At 36.6% G+C, this 17,197-nt stretch overlaps 1 protein-coding gene across 2 annotated transcripts in view; it reads left to right on the top strand.

Annotated features, from left to right (window-relative positions):
- Positions 1-17,197, top strand: part of LOC124391272 (cell migration-inducing and hyaluronan-binding protein-like) — a 137,852-nt gene that overhangs the window by 55,632 nt on the left and 65,023 nt on the right. Inside the window, exons 1-6 of one of the 2 annotated variants that reach the window (XM_046857743.1) lie at positions 2,140-2,160; positions 4,882-4,980; positions 9,129-9,266; positions 9,503-9,641; positions 11,337-11,573; positions 12,202-12,381. In XM_046857743.1, the coding sequence (XP_046713699.1) occupies positions 4,929-4,980; positions 9,129-9,266; positions 9,503-9,641; positions 11,337-11,573; positions 12,202-12,381 (746 nt within the window). In that variant the 5' untranslated portion in view covers positions 2,140-2,160; positions 4,882-4,928. Of the gene's footprint in view, positions 1-2,139; positions 2,161-4,881; positions 4,981-9,128; positions 9,267-9,502; positions 9,642-11,336; positions 11,574-12,201; positions 12,382-17,197 lie in introns of those variants that run through there. The other variant, XM_046857742.1, reaches the window with a different exon arrangement.

Raw genomic sequence — 17,197 nt, 5'->3', positions numbered from 1 at the left:
CATAAATATGATATAAATTCCTTTCCCTCCCCATTTTCTTTGAAATTTGACCATTTGGTCACCCACCAGATAGGTCAAGATATTTGCATATATACATATGAGATTCATGAAGCCATTCATAGATTCATACAATTTTTTCAATATGCTGTCCACAAAACACACAAACATACTTGGAAGAAAGCTCTAACTGCTCTCTTCCACAGAAGCTAGTGATTGGCCAGTGTCGCTCTGATTGTCAGAGGAGAGAGACTAATGCCATCTCTTCCATAAAGAGAGGCCCATTTCTCCTACTCTTGGACTCCTTGCCACGGAAAGCTATGCCATCATTGGCAATCCAATCTGCAGTTGCCCGATGATGAGGGTGAACACTTTTTTGTTACATTACTCGGGAGCCCTCATCTAAATGACTTCTCGTGTAAAATTCCATCTACATTTTGATTTTCCATCTTGATTTTTAAACCATATGCCAAGGAAGAAAATTCAGACACCTTCTGCTTTAGTTCTTTGACATCATTTCGTTTGAATGTTGTAGAAAACAATTTTTTCTGTAGCATCTGTTGCCGTATACGGTATTTTTGTGAACATTTACATATGCTATTTGCTAGGAAGCTAAGTTTGCTTAAATGTTGTTATCTATTAGCTTTGTAGCTTTAAGCAATAATCTCCACACAACAAGCATTTTGGGTTAGTAGAGCAAGTTTAATCGAGTGTTGCAGAACACCATGCTTAAAGGTACCCAAGGTGACTAAGAAGCCTATCCCAGGGTACAAGATGGGAATACAGGACACCATGTACAAATTCAAATCTTCGAATAGACAGTTAAATAATTTTGGACAGGACCCTGAGCTCGGGACTCAATCAGTTAAAATATTCTTTTCTAAAAAGTTCTGGGGGTTCCAGATTTAGGTTTTTTTTATGCTTGTTGAAAATCAGAATACATTCCATTAAATAAAGCTTATATTTCTCAAATCCAGCCTGTAGAATTATGGAGAATAAGTTAATAATAAGCACAGTAACAACAATAAGAACAAAGGGAGGCCTGTGTTTAATGGAGGCCTATTGTTAATTGACAGAGATTTGGGTTTAAACTTTAGATTATTGATTTAAAGGTTGGATTTGGAATCCCAGCACCGCCAAGGTGCCACTGTTGGGTCCTTAAGCAAGGACCTTAAGATAAATGTAAATCGCTCTGGATAAGGGCATCTGTCAAAATACTGTAGATGTAAACCTAAACTCCCAATTACTGGTGCATGTCTATTGATTTTCTGAACACATCAAATCAGAAGCATTGGAGAGAACTGTTATTATTAATGGTAGTTCCATTATGGCTATTCTGTATGTAAATGTGTGTTAAAACTGATGAGAGTCATAAACAGCAAATCGACAAAGGTCCGAAACAAATGAGCTACAAATCAGCATTGTTCTTCTCCTGCACTGATTTGTTTATAAAAAAAAATCTTACAGCAGAGTGTGTGTGTGTGAGCGTGTGTGTGTCATCAGGTATTTGGCTCAGGGGAAATCAGTCTGTGCGTTAGCAAACCCAACAAAGGGATTTTCTTTCAATCTTTTTACTTTTCCGAAAGTCGCAAATGAGTCTGGCCACGAGCTAAGCCATCTGATGGGGCTTTTCTATATATTTGAACAGCAGGTGATCAGGGAGTGAGAGTGAGGGCGTTCTCATCACTAGTTGATGTGGCGAAGCGTCGAGCAAAATCTTATCACCCGTTTTCCTGCAAAGCAACTGCTGCAAATGTGAAAGTAAACGTGACACTCTAATACTGTCTACACTTTTGACTTCGCCGAGGTGCCTACTTCAGCTTCACGAGAGCAATTGACGCATCCAAATGATTTTAGAATTGTGTGTGTATGTGAGAGTGAGAGAGAGAGAGAGAGAGAGAGAGAGAGAGAGAGAGAGAGAGAGAGAACGAAAAAACAGAGAAGTGAACTTTTTTATGTGTATGGAATTTGCTGCAGTGGTGGTTCTGGTGATTGCTACTTCGTTTGCCCTAAACTTTGTCTTCTTTTCTCTGCCCTGCAGCTCTGATCTGATTGGAAGAGAGACGTGGTTTGTGTGACCCAGCTGGATAGCAGCTGCCCTGTGGGAAGAAATCCACCTGCACCTGCTGGTTTCTCCATCTCTGAAAATAACAATAAGCATGTGTGAGCTCAAATAAACTCCCCAAGTCTTCCAAGTCTCCAGTCCCTACTTATTGATACCTGCACATACAAATGCACATACAGTGGGGTTCCAAAGATAAATAGATAAAAAGATGTAGTTTCAGACTTTTGGATCCCACTGCATATATATATATATATATATATATATATATATATATATATATATATATATATATATATATATATATATATACACACACACACACACACACACACACACACACGCAAAGACTGAGCTCACTGTGTGCAACTGGACTTGTGTTATAACCTCCGATAATTTCCTTTTTTTGGCCAATTTTCACCACTGCATGAAAATGACCAGTCCGGGATATACTTAATCTAAGATATGAAACATTTTTCAGCTTATGCAAATAACTGTATGGGCATACTGCACTATTCCATATACATGAGCCAGCAGACACCTAGAATAAGTTATCTGATTAACAAGACTTCTCACCAGGCCCAGTTCTTGGACTCCCAGCATTTTTAAACTTAAGATATGATTTGAGCGCCTGTGTTGTTTTGAAAATAGAGTGAACGCTTAAATAGTAGGTGATGTGTGCACATTTCTATTCCCATTCTTGATAGAATTCTGACCATTTTCCAAGGAAAACTGCTACTAATGATGAATGAAAGAAAGCAGTGACTGCTTGAGCATCATACGTATTTGCTTGTCCTTGTTCCTGCAACTTTTTTGTTGGGTCTCATAGGAAAATGTCCCAATGCACACCTCTAGATTGTAGAGCCAGTTTGGTGCTCCAACCGCTACATTTTATTTATCAGATCGATTTCTGTACGCAATACGACATATAGTGATGTAATTTCTTTTTTTTTTTTAAATCCTCCCAATCCCACTGTACTTGTACTAGCTCATATTACTATATTTTAGTGCAATTATCTAATATAATTATAATTGTATTAAAGAAGGAATCAAAAAGTGTAAAATTAAAAGGTTTCAGAATAAGAATAAAATATAGGAATAAAATAATTTACTAAATAATAGAATAGAAACAAATAAAAAAATAGAAATGGAATGTGTGACGAGATGAAATGCACTCATGACTTGCTAATGTACAGACCTGTGCCAATCTGCATCGCATCAGGAGTTTCAAACCTTGTTTAAGCTGTGTGCTGAGCTAGTTTCCAAAAACGTACCAACTATAATCCTCATTCTAAATAACAAATCCGTGGTTACAGCTAGCTTAATGGTTTGGTTTTTTTTGCCATTTTCTTTTAGTTGTGCTTGATTTTTAAGAACAACAGTTTCCTCTGTATTTCTGAGAAGTCTTTGAGAGATGCTTTGCCCCAAACTGTCGACACTTACTTGAAATACGACAAAGAACGCACTCGTGACAAAGCAAGTCAGTCAATTGTTCAAAAAATTACCGAGCGTCAACTTTATGTTGTTTAGCTGCCATGATGCATTCTCAAACATTTTACTTGGCACAGCTGACTCAGCTTCTTTACAGCATATATCCTAGACCTATTCATGTAAAACGACTGCCTTTAAAGTTTCTCGGTATGTGTGTGGGTTTTATATAGGGATAAAGTTTATATTGTATCAGTTTGTTCAATATGCCCTTTGCCACATATTTTTCTACTGATTTATTCCAGTTTGCACTGCATTTGAACTTATAATACAGATTTTTCTTGTTAAAGAACCAACACACACATAAGTATGAGATCCGTGGAAAATAAAAGCACACAAAGATCAAACTAATGAACAAAAATAAACTGAAAAGTGGAGAGATTTTCAACACATCTTTAAGGAGTTGATATAAAATACAGACCACAGTGTGTGGATGAACAGGAAGGTGTTGGGGAGAGAAGAAGAATATTTCAGAGCAGAATCATCACTGTAGATGATAAAGAGAGATAGCAGAGGAGGTGGAAGGTACTGTGTGTTGAAAAGTATAGTTGGAGCTCGAGTCACTTTTTTTGGAAAACACTTATGCTATGAGTATGTGTATGATAAGTCATGAGTGAGTTTACTTCTAATGACTACAATACATTACATTAAAGTTTAAATTAAAGCAGTTAGAAAATTACGAAAGAGGACACATACTTATAATTAGTCACACTACTTTAATTACTATACTATTATATACTATATTAAACGCATTACATATTGACACATGCCAAATGCAAAATAGTGCACAAGGTACTAGATTTACAGTAGTTCTCCCAAAAACTGTACACAAATTTCCCCAGACAGAAGCAGAGGTTAGCCAAGATGTTTGGAAAGTTTTTTTGGACTTGACTTTACCATCAGTTTCATAGACAGGGTGCAGGCTGCGTCTCCTTTATACAGCATCTATGTGTGTGTGTTGGTGTGCTTGTGTGTGTGTGCGCAAGCATTTGCGTGTCATGTGATTGAATTCTTTACATAACCATAGTTAAACAATCGCACCGCTCTTACTGTCCTACCTTCGAAGTTTTTTGATCTGGGAGTGTGTATACACACAAACACAAAGTACTAATAGACATACAATGTATATATTTGTTTGTCATGTTGTGTTTTCTGTGTCATTGTGAGCGACTCCTGGTTCAAAAATAAATTTGTTTCGAATCTGACTTTCATCTGAATCTGATTTCACACCTTTCACAGCAGGGACACACACCCAAACCAGCAAACACACATTGTGTACTAACTCAGGCTGCTGAGTGTGGCCCAGAATGATTTATTAATGTTTTTTTCTGCAGGTGCCTTGAAAATCTGTCTGGCTGAACTCCACTGACAGAACTGAAAAATGAAGATCTGGCTTGTACTTTTTGGAGCTTTTCTGCCCATTATTCAGGCTGGTATGGTCCCTTTTCCCTCTCTCTTTTCTCAAGTTTTTCTGTGTATATCTCTGCTTGTTTTATTGACACAGTCATGCTAGGTTTTGAATGGCGAAGATAGGGAAAATGCTAGATAAGGACACTTGAGTATTATCGACTTTTTTTCAGAAATTGAATGTTAGATCAGACATTAAACTTGTCTCTCTTTCTCTTTTTCTCTCACTGTCATCTTCTTTCTCAGCTTCATATCCACACTATCACATGGTACTCTGTTCATTTGTATAGCCCCCTTTATGTTTTAAGACTTTGTGTGACTTGCATAATTATTTACCATCTTGGTGAATCTTAACCTTAAAATTCCACTCTTAACCTTAAAAGCAACAGGGTGTAATTTGGCCAGTAATTATAGGGCAAAAAGTAAAAGTTTATTAAAACAAAAATGAAGTACAAAAATCTAATTAAATTGCAACATGTATAGAGAAACATGTGATCGTAAAAGGCCATGAAGTTTGTTGCAGAACATATCTAGCTGTTTTTTAAAATGGGAATTTATATGAATGCAGGAATAATAAGTTCAAAATAAGTTCAAAACTAATAGCCACGAGTTTAGCTTGGTTGTAAGGATCAATATTACTCTCTGATTTGTTCTCTGATATGTGTTTTATATAAAATATTTTATCATTAACTGGTACATCTCTGTAAAATGGCTCTGATAGTAGTTTAGGCAGAAATGTTAACCAGTTTTATATCAAATTACTTGTTATTTTATTGTTTCTATGGTAACTGCTTATACAGGGACTTGCATGATGGTTACTCCACATAAATAGATTCTCACAAGTCAATTGTTGAATAATTGTTCATGATTTCTGTAAAGAGACATATATTTAGTATTTTTTTAAAAAGGTTTCCAGTATCAGCTCTCTGTAACAGCCAGAGATAAACCTGTAGATTTGCACAGAATAAACCACTTTGACTATCTTGCATCACAGAATCCCAAACACACAATCCCAGAAATACTCATGTTGTTGATTATTTTCCAATAACAACACAACCCAGAGTGTTGATTAGCTTACATATAGGGTGTTTTCCAGAAGAAGCATTCAAACTCATTTTTACAGTAAGAGAAAGAGTCCAATAATTCCAGGGAACCAGTCACAGTGCTTTACAGAGATTTATTGGTCTCTGTAGTCTGAGTTTAAAACTGAAAAATGCAAATTGTAGCTTTTCTTTGATTAGAAATCTGCTCGGGTTTAGTTCCACCAGGTTTCAGAATGATCTAAACCATGTTAATTATGGGAACTTTACAAAAGTCTCTAAAGAACTGCCAAACTGCCAAAAAAGAGAGATGGGAAAAGTGATTTTCAATAAGTTTCAACATTTATCCACTTGTTTAGTTGAGGTTGACATTCAAGGTCAATTTTTTTTCATATTTATAAAGGTATAAACACACACTTTCTTTTCTTTCAACCACTTTATTGTAATTGCAAACAGAAGTCAGCATTGGAACATTTGCTCACTCGCAGTAATTATGACCATAAGCATTTTTTCGCTCTACCGTGGAGAAATGATTCTTCATCCTCTTTATAGGATGGTAGAGAAATTTAATACACCAAAAGCGCCCTCATTGCGTCTTTTCCCATGCCTACTTTTATGCTCGTAGCAAAGATGGCAAGGTTTCATGTAATTGACTAAATGCATAAATGGATTTTTTTTTAAGATTCAGACGCAGGATGAGTCTGTCTGGTTTGCTGTAATCACAGCAGTGCTTGTGCTGGCTTTTAAGAAAGATGGCCTTCCTACAGAACATCAGTCCATTAAGAATGACATCACACAGAGTTTGAAGGTAGTTTAGGGGGTTGCTTTTGAGTGGGTTGCTTTTGAGTAAACCGTGCAAAAATACCAGGGCCAATTCTTTAGCATTTGCTATACACTGAGGGCATTTGGGTGTGATGTAATTTCAGCTTACATTTTCTGATATTTATCAAAATATTGGGACATGTGACTAACTGATGTTTCTTGTTGCCCAGGCATACCCTGTTTGAATAATAAACAGTTCAGAATGTCTACTTTTAGCCTGAGTGTTGCCTGTGAAGACTGCATTTGTTTAAAATGATAAACTAACATAAAGCTGTATATTGGGAGAAAATCAAGCCATTATAAACTTGTGAAAAAAAGAAAAATAAATTATTATATAGATATAGAGTGTATATATATATATATATATATATATATATATATATATATATATATATATATATATATATATATATATATATATATATATATATATATATATATATATATATATAGGGTCCCTGGTGGTCTAGTGGTTAGGATGCGGCGCTCTCACCGCTGTGGCCTGGGTTTGATCCCCGGTCAGGGATCCAACCCCAGCCACTCTTAGTGCCGGTCCCTAGCCCGGATAAATGGGGAGGGTTGCGTTAGGAAGGGCATGCAGTGTAAAAACGTGCCAAATCAAACATGCGGATGATCCGCTGTGGCGACCCCTATGTCCTATGGGTGAACAACCAGACATTGAACAAGTTTCTGAGGAAAACAACAGTTGGCAGCAGAAGCATCCTTTCTCCAAAGTGCCAAAGTGTGGAGGAAGATATGATCTGCTCTGATCCAAAATGTGTGAGCTCAGATGCATTTCGCTGTAAACTGGCAGACAGAATACCTTTGTAGACTTCTAAATTCATGCTGCTGCTACTATCATAGGGTACATACACTGCACAAAATGCTACGTTTTAGCCGGGTCAAGTTGCTGACCAGATAATATCTAATTGAGCATGCAAGGTTCAACTGTGAGAAAAGCACCACAAAATAAGTTTTGGGTTGGTTTGGTGAAATATGTGGCTCACCAAACAAGTTTAAAAAAAAAAAGGATATGCAACTAAATAATATTAGATATTACAGATATTATTTGCTTAAATATTTTGCTTTCCTAAAAATTGGTAATCCCAAATTCTTGTAATCCCAAATTCTCTTAATAATCCCAAAATCTATTGTGCTATAACGAACAATTAAAGGTCTATGTTATGTTGGATGTTGATAATTGATAAAGCCTGTCGAATCACAAGTGTTTCTTTTGGACAGATATTCTTTGGGAAGTAAGCCAAATATTTTTTTAAAAGTGCCCTAAAGTTACAAAGTCCCACTTTTAACAACTCCTATTTAGTCAGATGCAGTGTCATGTTATTACACCTCGCAGCTGTCAATTAAGGCCATAATAGATATTGTAAATGTGTTAGAGATGCCTACAGGATTTATTCTAGTTATTGCACAATTGGGGGATTTTTAGGCAGAATTAATAGAACAGGGATTTCTTAGCAGTGCCTGTCTTGCTGTGTTTTACAGCTGCTATTGGTCTTTGTGATATTAAAATAACAAGGCTAAATGCTAGATTTCTACATGCCTTGTTGGGTATTGTAGCTGCAAATTCATAATAGCATATCGTGTGAACCGAAGTTTGAGATTTATTGTTTCTAAAGATCACGGTCATTTTAACTTTGAGGTAAAAATGGCACAATGCTAAGATCTACTTCACATTTCAAAAGACAAAATCTACTCTGTTGGCATTCAAACAAAGCCATTTTAATTATAAAAACGAAAGAAGTAATAAAGCATCTCGAACATCTTTATGAAACTAATACTGTGGTAATTAAGTCATCTTACCTTTTATCAGATTTATTTATATCATGAGCAGGTCTTTTCAACATTTTCACAAATCAAGAAAGATAAATGATGTATATTTTTTGTTTGTGTCATCAAATCAGTCGAAGAAATATCAATGTGTGTTTCTATGCACAAAATATATGTATCATATTCACACCATGGCTTCATTACGGTATGCAATTTATACAATATATACCAGAAGACTCTAATCAAAAGGTGTTTCTTTTATTCTGACTCTAATTATTGTCCTAAGGGTAGTTTTCCTACCAGATCATTCAGATGGTGGAGAAATTGTGTAAATCAAACATCAAAATCTCAGTTTAATTGCAGGTTTTTATCATTGCAGGATATAAAAATGTTCCACTGGTATTAATACTTACACAGTGCAAAGTTCATCCCGCACTATGCACTAAAGTGTAATTTGTGTGCCTGGTTACTTAAGTCGTATTGTGCATATGTATACTATATGTATTTGTTTTTCCACTCTGCAGTTTGTCCAGATCAGATGCCTGAGTTGCAGCCCTGGGCTCCAGGCTTTAGCGAGTCTCACCGTGTTACCATCGGCTACGACCGTAAACTGCTTCTTACATCCTCTGCCACCGTCCACTCCATTGAGATTGCCAACGGAGGTAATTCCTTCTTTTACATCCATCCTTCATGCATCGTAAAATCAGTCACAGGGCCTTTAGTGTGTTTAACAAAAAAAAGATCATGTGCTTCAGTTGAAGGCGAAATCCATTCACATCTGTCCTTCTAGTAAAGAGTATGTTTGGATTAATGCGGCAGTGCCGGTGCCTTAAAAGGAAAGATCGCGGATGTTTTGGGTTGGAGATCAAGTCATGGAAGAGTTCTGTGTTCTCTATAGGAAAGCTTGTGATCGCTGATACTAACCAGCCCCTCGAACTTCGTGCCAAACACATCCTCATTGGAAACAACGGCGAGCTGCATATCGGCAGTCCTGAGTGTCCATATAAAGGAAACCTCACCATCTCGCTCTATGGCAGGTAATGTAGGAGTGTTACTATCTATATAAAGCACTTCACTATAAACATAGAATCACAAAATCTGCCAAGCTTTTTAGCCATTTATGTGTTAACACATATATTAACATGTTTAACATGTTACATTTTTTCATTTTGTCTGGAGTTTCGAGACTAATGCAGTTGTAACACATGGTACCCTGTAGCCTCTAGTTTAGTGTATACAGCATACATAAATCACCTCTTAACACTGTATGTGCTTGGTGACACAGTATGACACAGTTATCACTTAAAATGGATGAAACAGACCTAAAAACAGTAGCAGCCACATTGAAGCTAGAATCTAGAGTCTTCCTCAGCACATTGATTTGTATCAAACTGCTTGAACATTCATCTCAAATAGAAGTACATTTGGATAAATCACGAATCCTTCCTTTGAGATGCAGTTCCCTATGATCATGTTTGGTTTGATTTTCACTCCTATTTAGTTTGCTGCCATTTTATATCCACCTGTTTTGTTTTAGTTCTTGATTAGATTGTCTGTGTGTACCTTGCTGTTTTTTTCCCCTGTTGTAATTGATCATGTTTTTTTATGGTTAAGTCCAAGCCTTTTTTTCTAGTTTGTGTTTACTGGATTATTCGCTTGCTTGTCATGTTTATGGTTTATCTCCGATAACCTCTTTGCCTGGGTCTTGACCTCTGTTCACGCACAAATGGTATTTCTATGCCAAATTGAAAAGTGATATAGGGAAGTGGTAGCTGGTAGGTTTAGACTTTGGGATCCTGGTTTAAAAGAGTTGTGAGTTCAAATCCCAACACCACCAAGCTGCTGCTCCTGGGCCTTTAGCAAGACTGTTAAAACTTAACTGCACTGTTGTATAAAACTAAGATATTCTTAGTTGTTCTGGATAAGGGAGTCAGCCATATGACATAAATGTAAATTGAGTGTCGGCTGCACAATGCTCAACTGATAGCTACTGTATATACTTTCCCTACTGATTAGCTACATTAGCTTTGCAACTATAATACTATAATACCTATAGTGGTGGCTCAGTGGTTAAGGCATTGGGCTTTGGATTAGAAGATCACAGGTTCAAATCCCACCACCACCAAGCTGCCACTGCTGGGCCCTTGAGCAAAAGCCCTAAAACCCTCCCCTGCTCAGTTGTAAGTCGCTCTGGATAAGGGCGTCTGCCAAATGCTGCAAATGTAATACAAATCTGACAAGCTAATTTCAAAATCCTGGCTAATCTACACTTTAATTTACATTAAATGTAAATAATAAATTGCACTTTTGACTGAATTCTTTCTCAAATATAATAGTTTAGTAAATGACAATGAATATGAATATTCATAACATTTGGTAAATCAGGTGTTTTATCAAATTATTATTCACTTTCAAATATAGATATTTATCCATATACCTAGCCTTTTTTGCTATATCAGAATCACAGTCTTTTTTGTGTTTTGCCTGTAGATGTGGCATCTACTGTATGTTCCACATCAGACTGACTGATTTCTCTGGAGTTTATTTTAGCGTGTAAACATATAATAGTACTTGGGAAGGATACAATTACTGATTAGTCTATGTGTTCCTATGCAGGTTTTCAGCCTCCAACAGGGTAAATGATTATTATAGCAGCAAAAGGCTGCAATGACAATTCTCTGAAAAGAGTTGCTCGTGTTATCTCCCTATACAATGTGTTTTTTTTTTAACAGGTCTGACGACACTGGTGATGAGCACAGTTATTTTGGGAGAAAGTATGTTGGTGTAGGAACAGGAGGGACACTAGAGATTCATGCTGAGAAGAAGCTGTCTTGGACGTTCCTTAACAAAACGCTGCATCCTGGAGAAGGAAATGAAAACAGCTACCATTTCGAGAGGAGCTGGGGCAACCGAGGCATCATCGTCCACGTCATCGAACCGACAACTGGAGAGGTGCTACGCACTGATAGGTTGGTGCTCCTGCTGCATTTTTCAAAAGAGGTGGAGCTTCTGTATTATTAGATTTTCAGCTGAATTTGATGATTAAAAAAAATGCTTTCCTCATGGATCTGTCTCTCCCTCTATCTCTGGAGATACATCTCTATCCAACTGTTCAACTCTGTCTCTCTGTAAAGTGCAACTCTGTGTATCTGTTCATCTTTATATAACTCCACCAGCCTGACTGTCTCCGACTCTGACACACCATCATGAATAACTCTTATTTCCTTTTTCCATTTATCACGCTCAGTGTCCTCTGTATCAGTGCCCTTTCACTTTGCTTCTTCTATGCTCTGCATTTTGTTTTGCTAAGCTATTGTTTATCTCCCACATAATGGATTGTGGTTTATTACATCACCAAAATAGTGATTTATTGACTGGCTGGCATTAAACCAGGAAACAGAAACTTTAGACCAATTGTCAAAACAAAACTGTCCTTTTAGATCTGCCTTTAATCGGTTTCTCGTCACTAAATAATAACCTGGCCTTTATCTGTACTTTGCCTTCAAAACATCAACTTCTTCCAACTCGCCTGGAATGTTTGGCTTTCAGAACCATCCATGGCAAGATAATACAATTTCTTTCTGACCTACTTTGCAGGTTTGACACATACCGGAGCAAGGACGAAAGCAGACGCCTGGCCCAGTATGTGGAGGCAGTGGAGGATGGTCAGATCCTGGCCATGATGGTGAACGATGAGGGCTCAAACAACCTCGAGGACTCAGCAAGGAAAGCTCTGTCCAAGTTGGGCAGCCGTCATTTTCATCGACTTGGCTTCAGGTACAAGTTTCTTTGAGTCCTTTGATTCTTAAAGAGAAAGAGCTAGTCCAGAATTTGTCCCTGAAAATGCCCAAATCTCTATAATCCCCAGAGTGCAAATTTGACAGGACATTAATGCCATTAGCACTTCTAATGACCATGTGCAGTCATGACAGTCATTCATACTCTGACATTTTAATGGGATGTCCATATTTCTGCTAGAGTGAATATTTGAAATCTTTTTCGATGATTTGGAAAAGGCAAATGTCACAGTTGAACACAAATAACCCAAGATCTTCAGGAGTGCATCAAAAGGTTTTTATTACAGTTAAGGGTTTGAGAAGATTTATGGGCCATCTTGAAGAGAACTGGATTTGACCTTTTTTTAGGTCTAGTTGAAAGCGGACTAGGGCCAACTTATAATGGACAAAAGCACAGGTAGGCATATTTTTGTGGGCAGTGTAATTTAAGCGCATTCTATTTTTTCGTTTTAGTGACTGCCGCTTCCTCTAGCCTAGCCCTTATTGTATGACAGCTATCAATCAATAGACAAAATATGCAAGTTCTGCAGACAAAGTCTCTCATATTGTATGACAGCTACCAATCAGTATACTATATATTCTCCTAGCAGTCTCCTATATTCCATAACATTATATAAGATGTGAAGACATGAAGCCACCAGCCATAGAACTAAGAATTACAGTCAACTGCAAAATATTTGTGATATTCAGTGGTTGCTCTATACATTGCAGTGCTGTAATGTATGGTTTACATTTATTCCATTTGACAGACAGCTTTATCCTTAACGAATTACAATGATCTCATTTATATAATGGAGCAGGTTTAAGGGTTTAAAGGCTTTGCTCAAGGGCCCAGCAGTGGAAGTTTGTGTTACTGCCATTTGAACCCAGGACCATCTAATCAGTCCAGCATCTTAAACACTGAGCTACCACCTCCACAGGTTGAACCAGTCCAATTCTAGTCTTAATAGGCAGTTAAAGGTGAGTTCAGTTAAGTTAATTATGCCAGAAAAAAAAAATCTGCTTTTGCACTGTAAAAGTGTTGTTAGATGGTCCCATGCTAATTAGCTATGCATGACACTAGTAGCACCAGCTATCACATACATAAAACAAACTGCCTAAATGTTTGACTTTGTTTAAATGTAAATGGTGTGAGAACATTGAAAATTTCTGACTGTGCTAAAATATGCAAGCATGTGTATTTTGTATAAAAAGTATTTCTCTCTATTGCTTTGGTAATAGTGGTCATTATCCTCCTCATTATAATGAGACATTTACAGTAGAACTAATGGTTTCCAGCATACTATCTTTCTAAAACCTACATTCTTTCCAGTATTGAACTGACAGAATGTTGGCAAACCAGGCTCCTGGCCACTGATAGTTGAATTGTCATTAGGGATAAAAATGTCTGACCTCTCAGCAACAAACCAACCCCTTAGATAGTTGTAACATCTGTGAGCCCAGGCTGCCTCAGTATTGGATATGTTCAATGGGACCGTTTAACCATTTGAGAAATTGGGACTGAAATACAGAGATCATTATTTTGGGATTCTTAACAAAGCTGGATGAAAATAGAATTAAATTTTAAATTCAAAGAATCACTGCATAAGTACATATATTTATAATAACATTTAACTATTATATATATATATATATATATAGTTCTGAACAGATAAAAATGTGCGATTAAGTTGCGATCACGTTTTATTATTTGCATTACATTCATACATTCTCATACAGGCAGATAGAAAGCTTTTAAGACTAATAACTAAAAAGTTGTGGGGAAAAAATAAATCGGTAACATTGTTGTTTGCTATTATACACCAGACATGTCTCAACTGCTCTGTGACACTTTTGGCTTTAAACAGAGTGCAGCCTTTATGCTTCATTCACGTTTTTATTCACTAGATATAAACATTAAGCTCAGTAGCACAGTGTTTGAATTTGAAAGGATGTCAGAGTATGTGCAGATACACAGCTGGAATATTCAACTGACTTCCAATAAAGCGTTTGTTGTGCAGCTCTGTTACTTCCATTATATAAATACATGTCAATCTCAGCAGAGATGATTAATTACAGCGCAAAGGTTATAAACGATTAGGCCACGTTGAATACAGTGTCAATGTTCGCCTTCCACATGAAGTTGTTTCACATTCTATGAACTGAAATTGACATAATTGAAGTTATATTATATTGTATTCTATCTTGCTACTGAAGGTTACCGAAATGTATAAAAAAGAAATAAAACTAAGCTTAATACACATATCTAGCTAAAATGAAGATCATGTAGTTTATGTAATTAACCATTTTTTTAAACACTTTTACATGAGTCATTTAGTAAATGAAAATAAATCGTAGATAATTAATTACATAAACTTTCTCTTGCTAGTTTAGTTTCTTTGAGTAATTTTTTTGTCACCAATTGTGGATAATGTTAGCATTTGGATAGACCCAAAGCTCTTAATAGGACGCTTCTCTCTCAGACAGCACATTGCCTGTTTCTGTCCACGATCTGCAAACTCCCTGTTTTTTTCTACTAATTACTAAAGCCATGATTAGGCTCAGGCAAGGCAGTCGACGTCCAAGTCTCAAAGCAGCTGCTTCTCGGTCCTCAATAAATTCCACGCAGCGCAGAGTCACTGTGTGAATCCCAGGCCGAGTCCGAGCCCGGATTTAATAAAACGGGAGCAGATGGTTTTCTCTCCAATCTAGGACCTCCGTTGCACCTCAGAGGAATCACAAGCCCTAATTTAGACCTGCTAAAATGGACTGTGAGTTTGTGTCTTATTCTTGTTCTTGCATTTAGTAATTCAGCAGTGACTGAGTAGTAAATGGGGTGTGTCCTCAGCCTGTCAGTTCTAGAAAAGGAGGCGTGGCCTACTACTCCTTAAAAAATAAAAACTGCTTGCAAATTCACTACTGAAAGCATACTGGATTAATGTATCTTTGGTAGCAGTTTTACAATCATATTTTTTTCTAAAGTAATGTATATTCCCATCTGAATCGACATTCTGTTTCTTTCCAAATGCACCAGAGCAGCTATTTATATAACCACAGTCTCGTAGGTGTTGAATCAGTAATAAGAGCATGTCTCAGAAACTAAACAAAAGATCACCCTGACCCAGTCTCCTAGAGAAGAAATTTACTCGTTACTCTGGCTAGTGCTTAAAGTTCTTCCAAATATTTTCACCTACAGTTAAATATTTACGCCTAGAGAAAAGAAGGAATAGGAAAAAATGGATAGAGGCTTCCATATTTTTTTAAGCCACACACTTGGACACACACCATCACCAAGACATCTTAAAGATTGGCAGTGTGCCGGGAAACATTTCACGCAATGCATATGCAATAACCCTGCCGTGGCCAAAGAAATATTGCTCCTACTCTTACTGCAATACTGCTCCAAAAACCAATTTCCATATCCTACTGGTGCTCTGATGACTTTCCTCAAAGAACGGATGGGAGAAATAAAGATTGGGAGGGTTTTAGAAGTGTATTAGTAAGCCAACAGACAACTGTTTTATTAAGAAGAAAAATTTAACCAGTGAAAATAAGGGCTTTAATGTAGTTTTACATGGTCAGGTTTGCTATTGGCTGATTAGGTTTTACTTACATGAACCACTCTTGTTGAACCAGAAACACCTGTCACTCAGCAAAATTGCAATGCTTGTTCAAGTCTGGCACTATCTCTTTTTCTATCTCTCCATCCCTTAGAGAGGACAATCTTACCAGGGGAAAGATGGGAAAATCTCCTGCTGTAATTACGCTTCCTGTCCAGAGATCTTTGGCACAACTATCACACTTTGTCTCTATCATTAAAGTGCTTTTCTAAGAGAGCTGTCTCACTCACTTCTACTATTTAACACATTTTATACTGCTACTCTTCTCTGTTGAAATCTGATTAGGCAGAATTTTTTTCACTCTGAGTTTTTCTACTGTTTTAAAAGCATAGGTGTAACAACAGTATGGATGCAATGCAAATAACACACAATTGTTTGGAGGATGCTGCATTTTATTATTTTTCTAGAATTTTTAGAAGGAATCTCCATTGTGTAATGCTCAGAACTAAAGCAATAACTAAGTTTTGGCATGGGAACACCTTCGGGCAACATGACTGCATGTGCTTTACTTACAGATAATCAAATGTATAAAAAGTACCTGAAATTCATACTTAACTAAAAGTATAAATAAGTGACTGCTAAACTTATCCAAGTCACCAATTCCAATATGATTTACTATATGTCTTATCTGATTTTAACAGTATTTGGGTATTTTACTTATATTTACTGTGGGTTAGAAAATGCACTAGTCTTTGACACCAAAACACGTCAGGTTTTATTTCCTAAAATAAAAATCAAATTGTACACCTCAACAATGTATTAACCAAGATCAACACAACAACATGCACAGGAGTATCCACCAGTACCATCACAAAGTAGAAAAGCAATTAGAATTCAATGGACAAATAAAATCAAAGTAAATAATTTTAGATAAAGTAAAACTAAAGTAAAAAAAATAAATAAATATATATATATAGTACAGACCAAAAGTTTGGACACACCTTCTCATTCAAAGAGTTTTCTTTATTTTCATGACTATGAAAATTGTAGTTTCACATTAAAGGCATCAAAACTATGAATTAACACATGTGGAATTATATATGGAATTATATACATAACAAAAAAAGTGTGAAACAACTGAAAAATGTCATATTCTAGGTTCTTCAAAGTAGCCACCTTTTGCTTTAATTACTGCTTTGCACACTCTTGGCATTCTCTTGATGAGCTTCAAGAGGTAGTCACCTGAAATGGTCTTCC

This window comes from Silurus meridionalis, chromosome 9, assembly GCF_014805685.1.
Source record: "Silurus meridionalis isolate SWU-2019-XX chromosome 9, ASM1480568v1, whole genome shotgun sequence".
Classification (NCBI taxonomy): Eukaryota; Metazoa; Chordata; class Actinopteri; order Siluriformes; family Siluridae; genus Silurus; species Silurus meridionalis.
The sequence above is the reverse complement of the archived record's forward strand: the minus strand, read 5'-3'. Positions and strand labels throughout refer to the sequence as shown.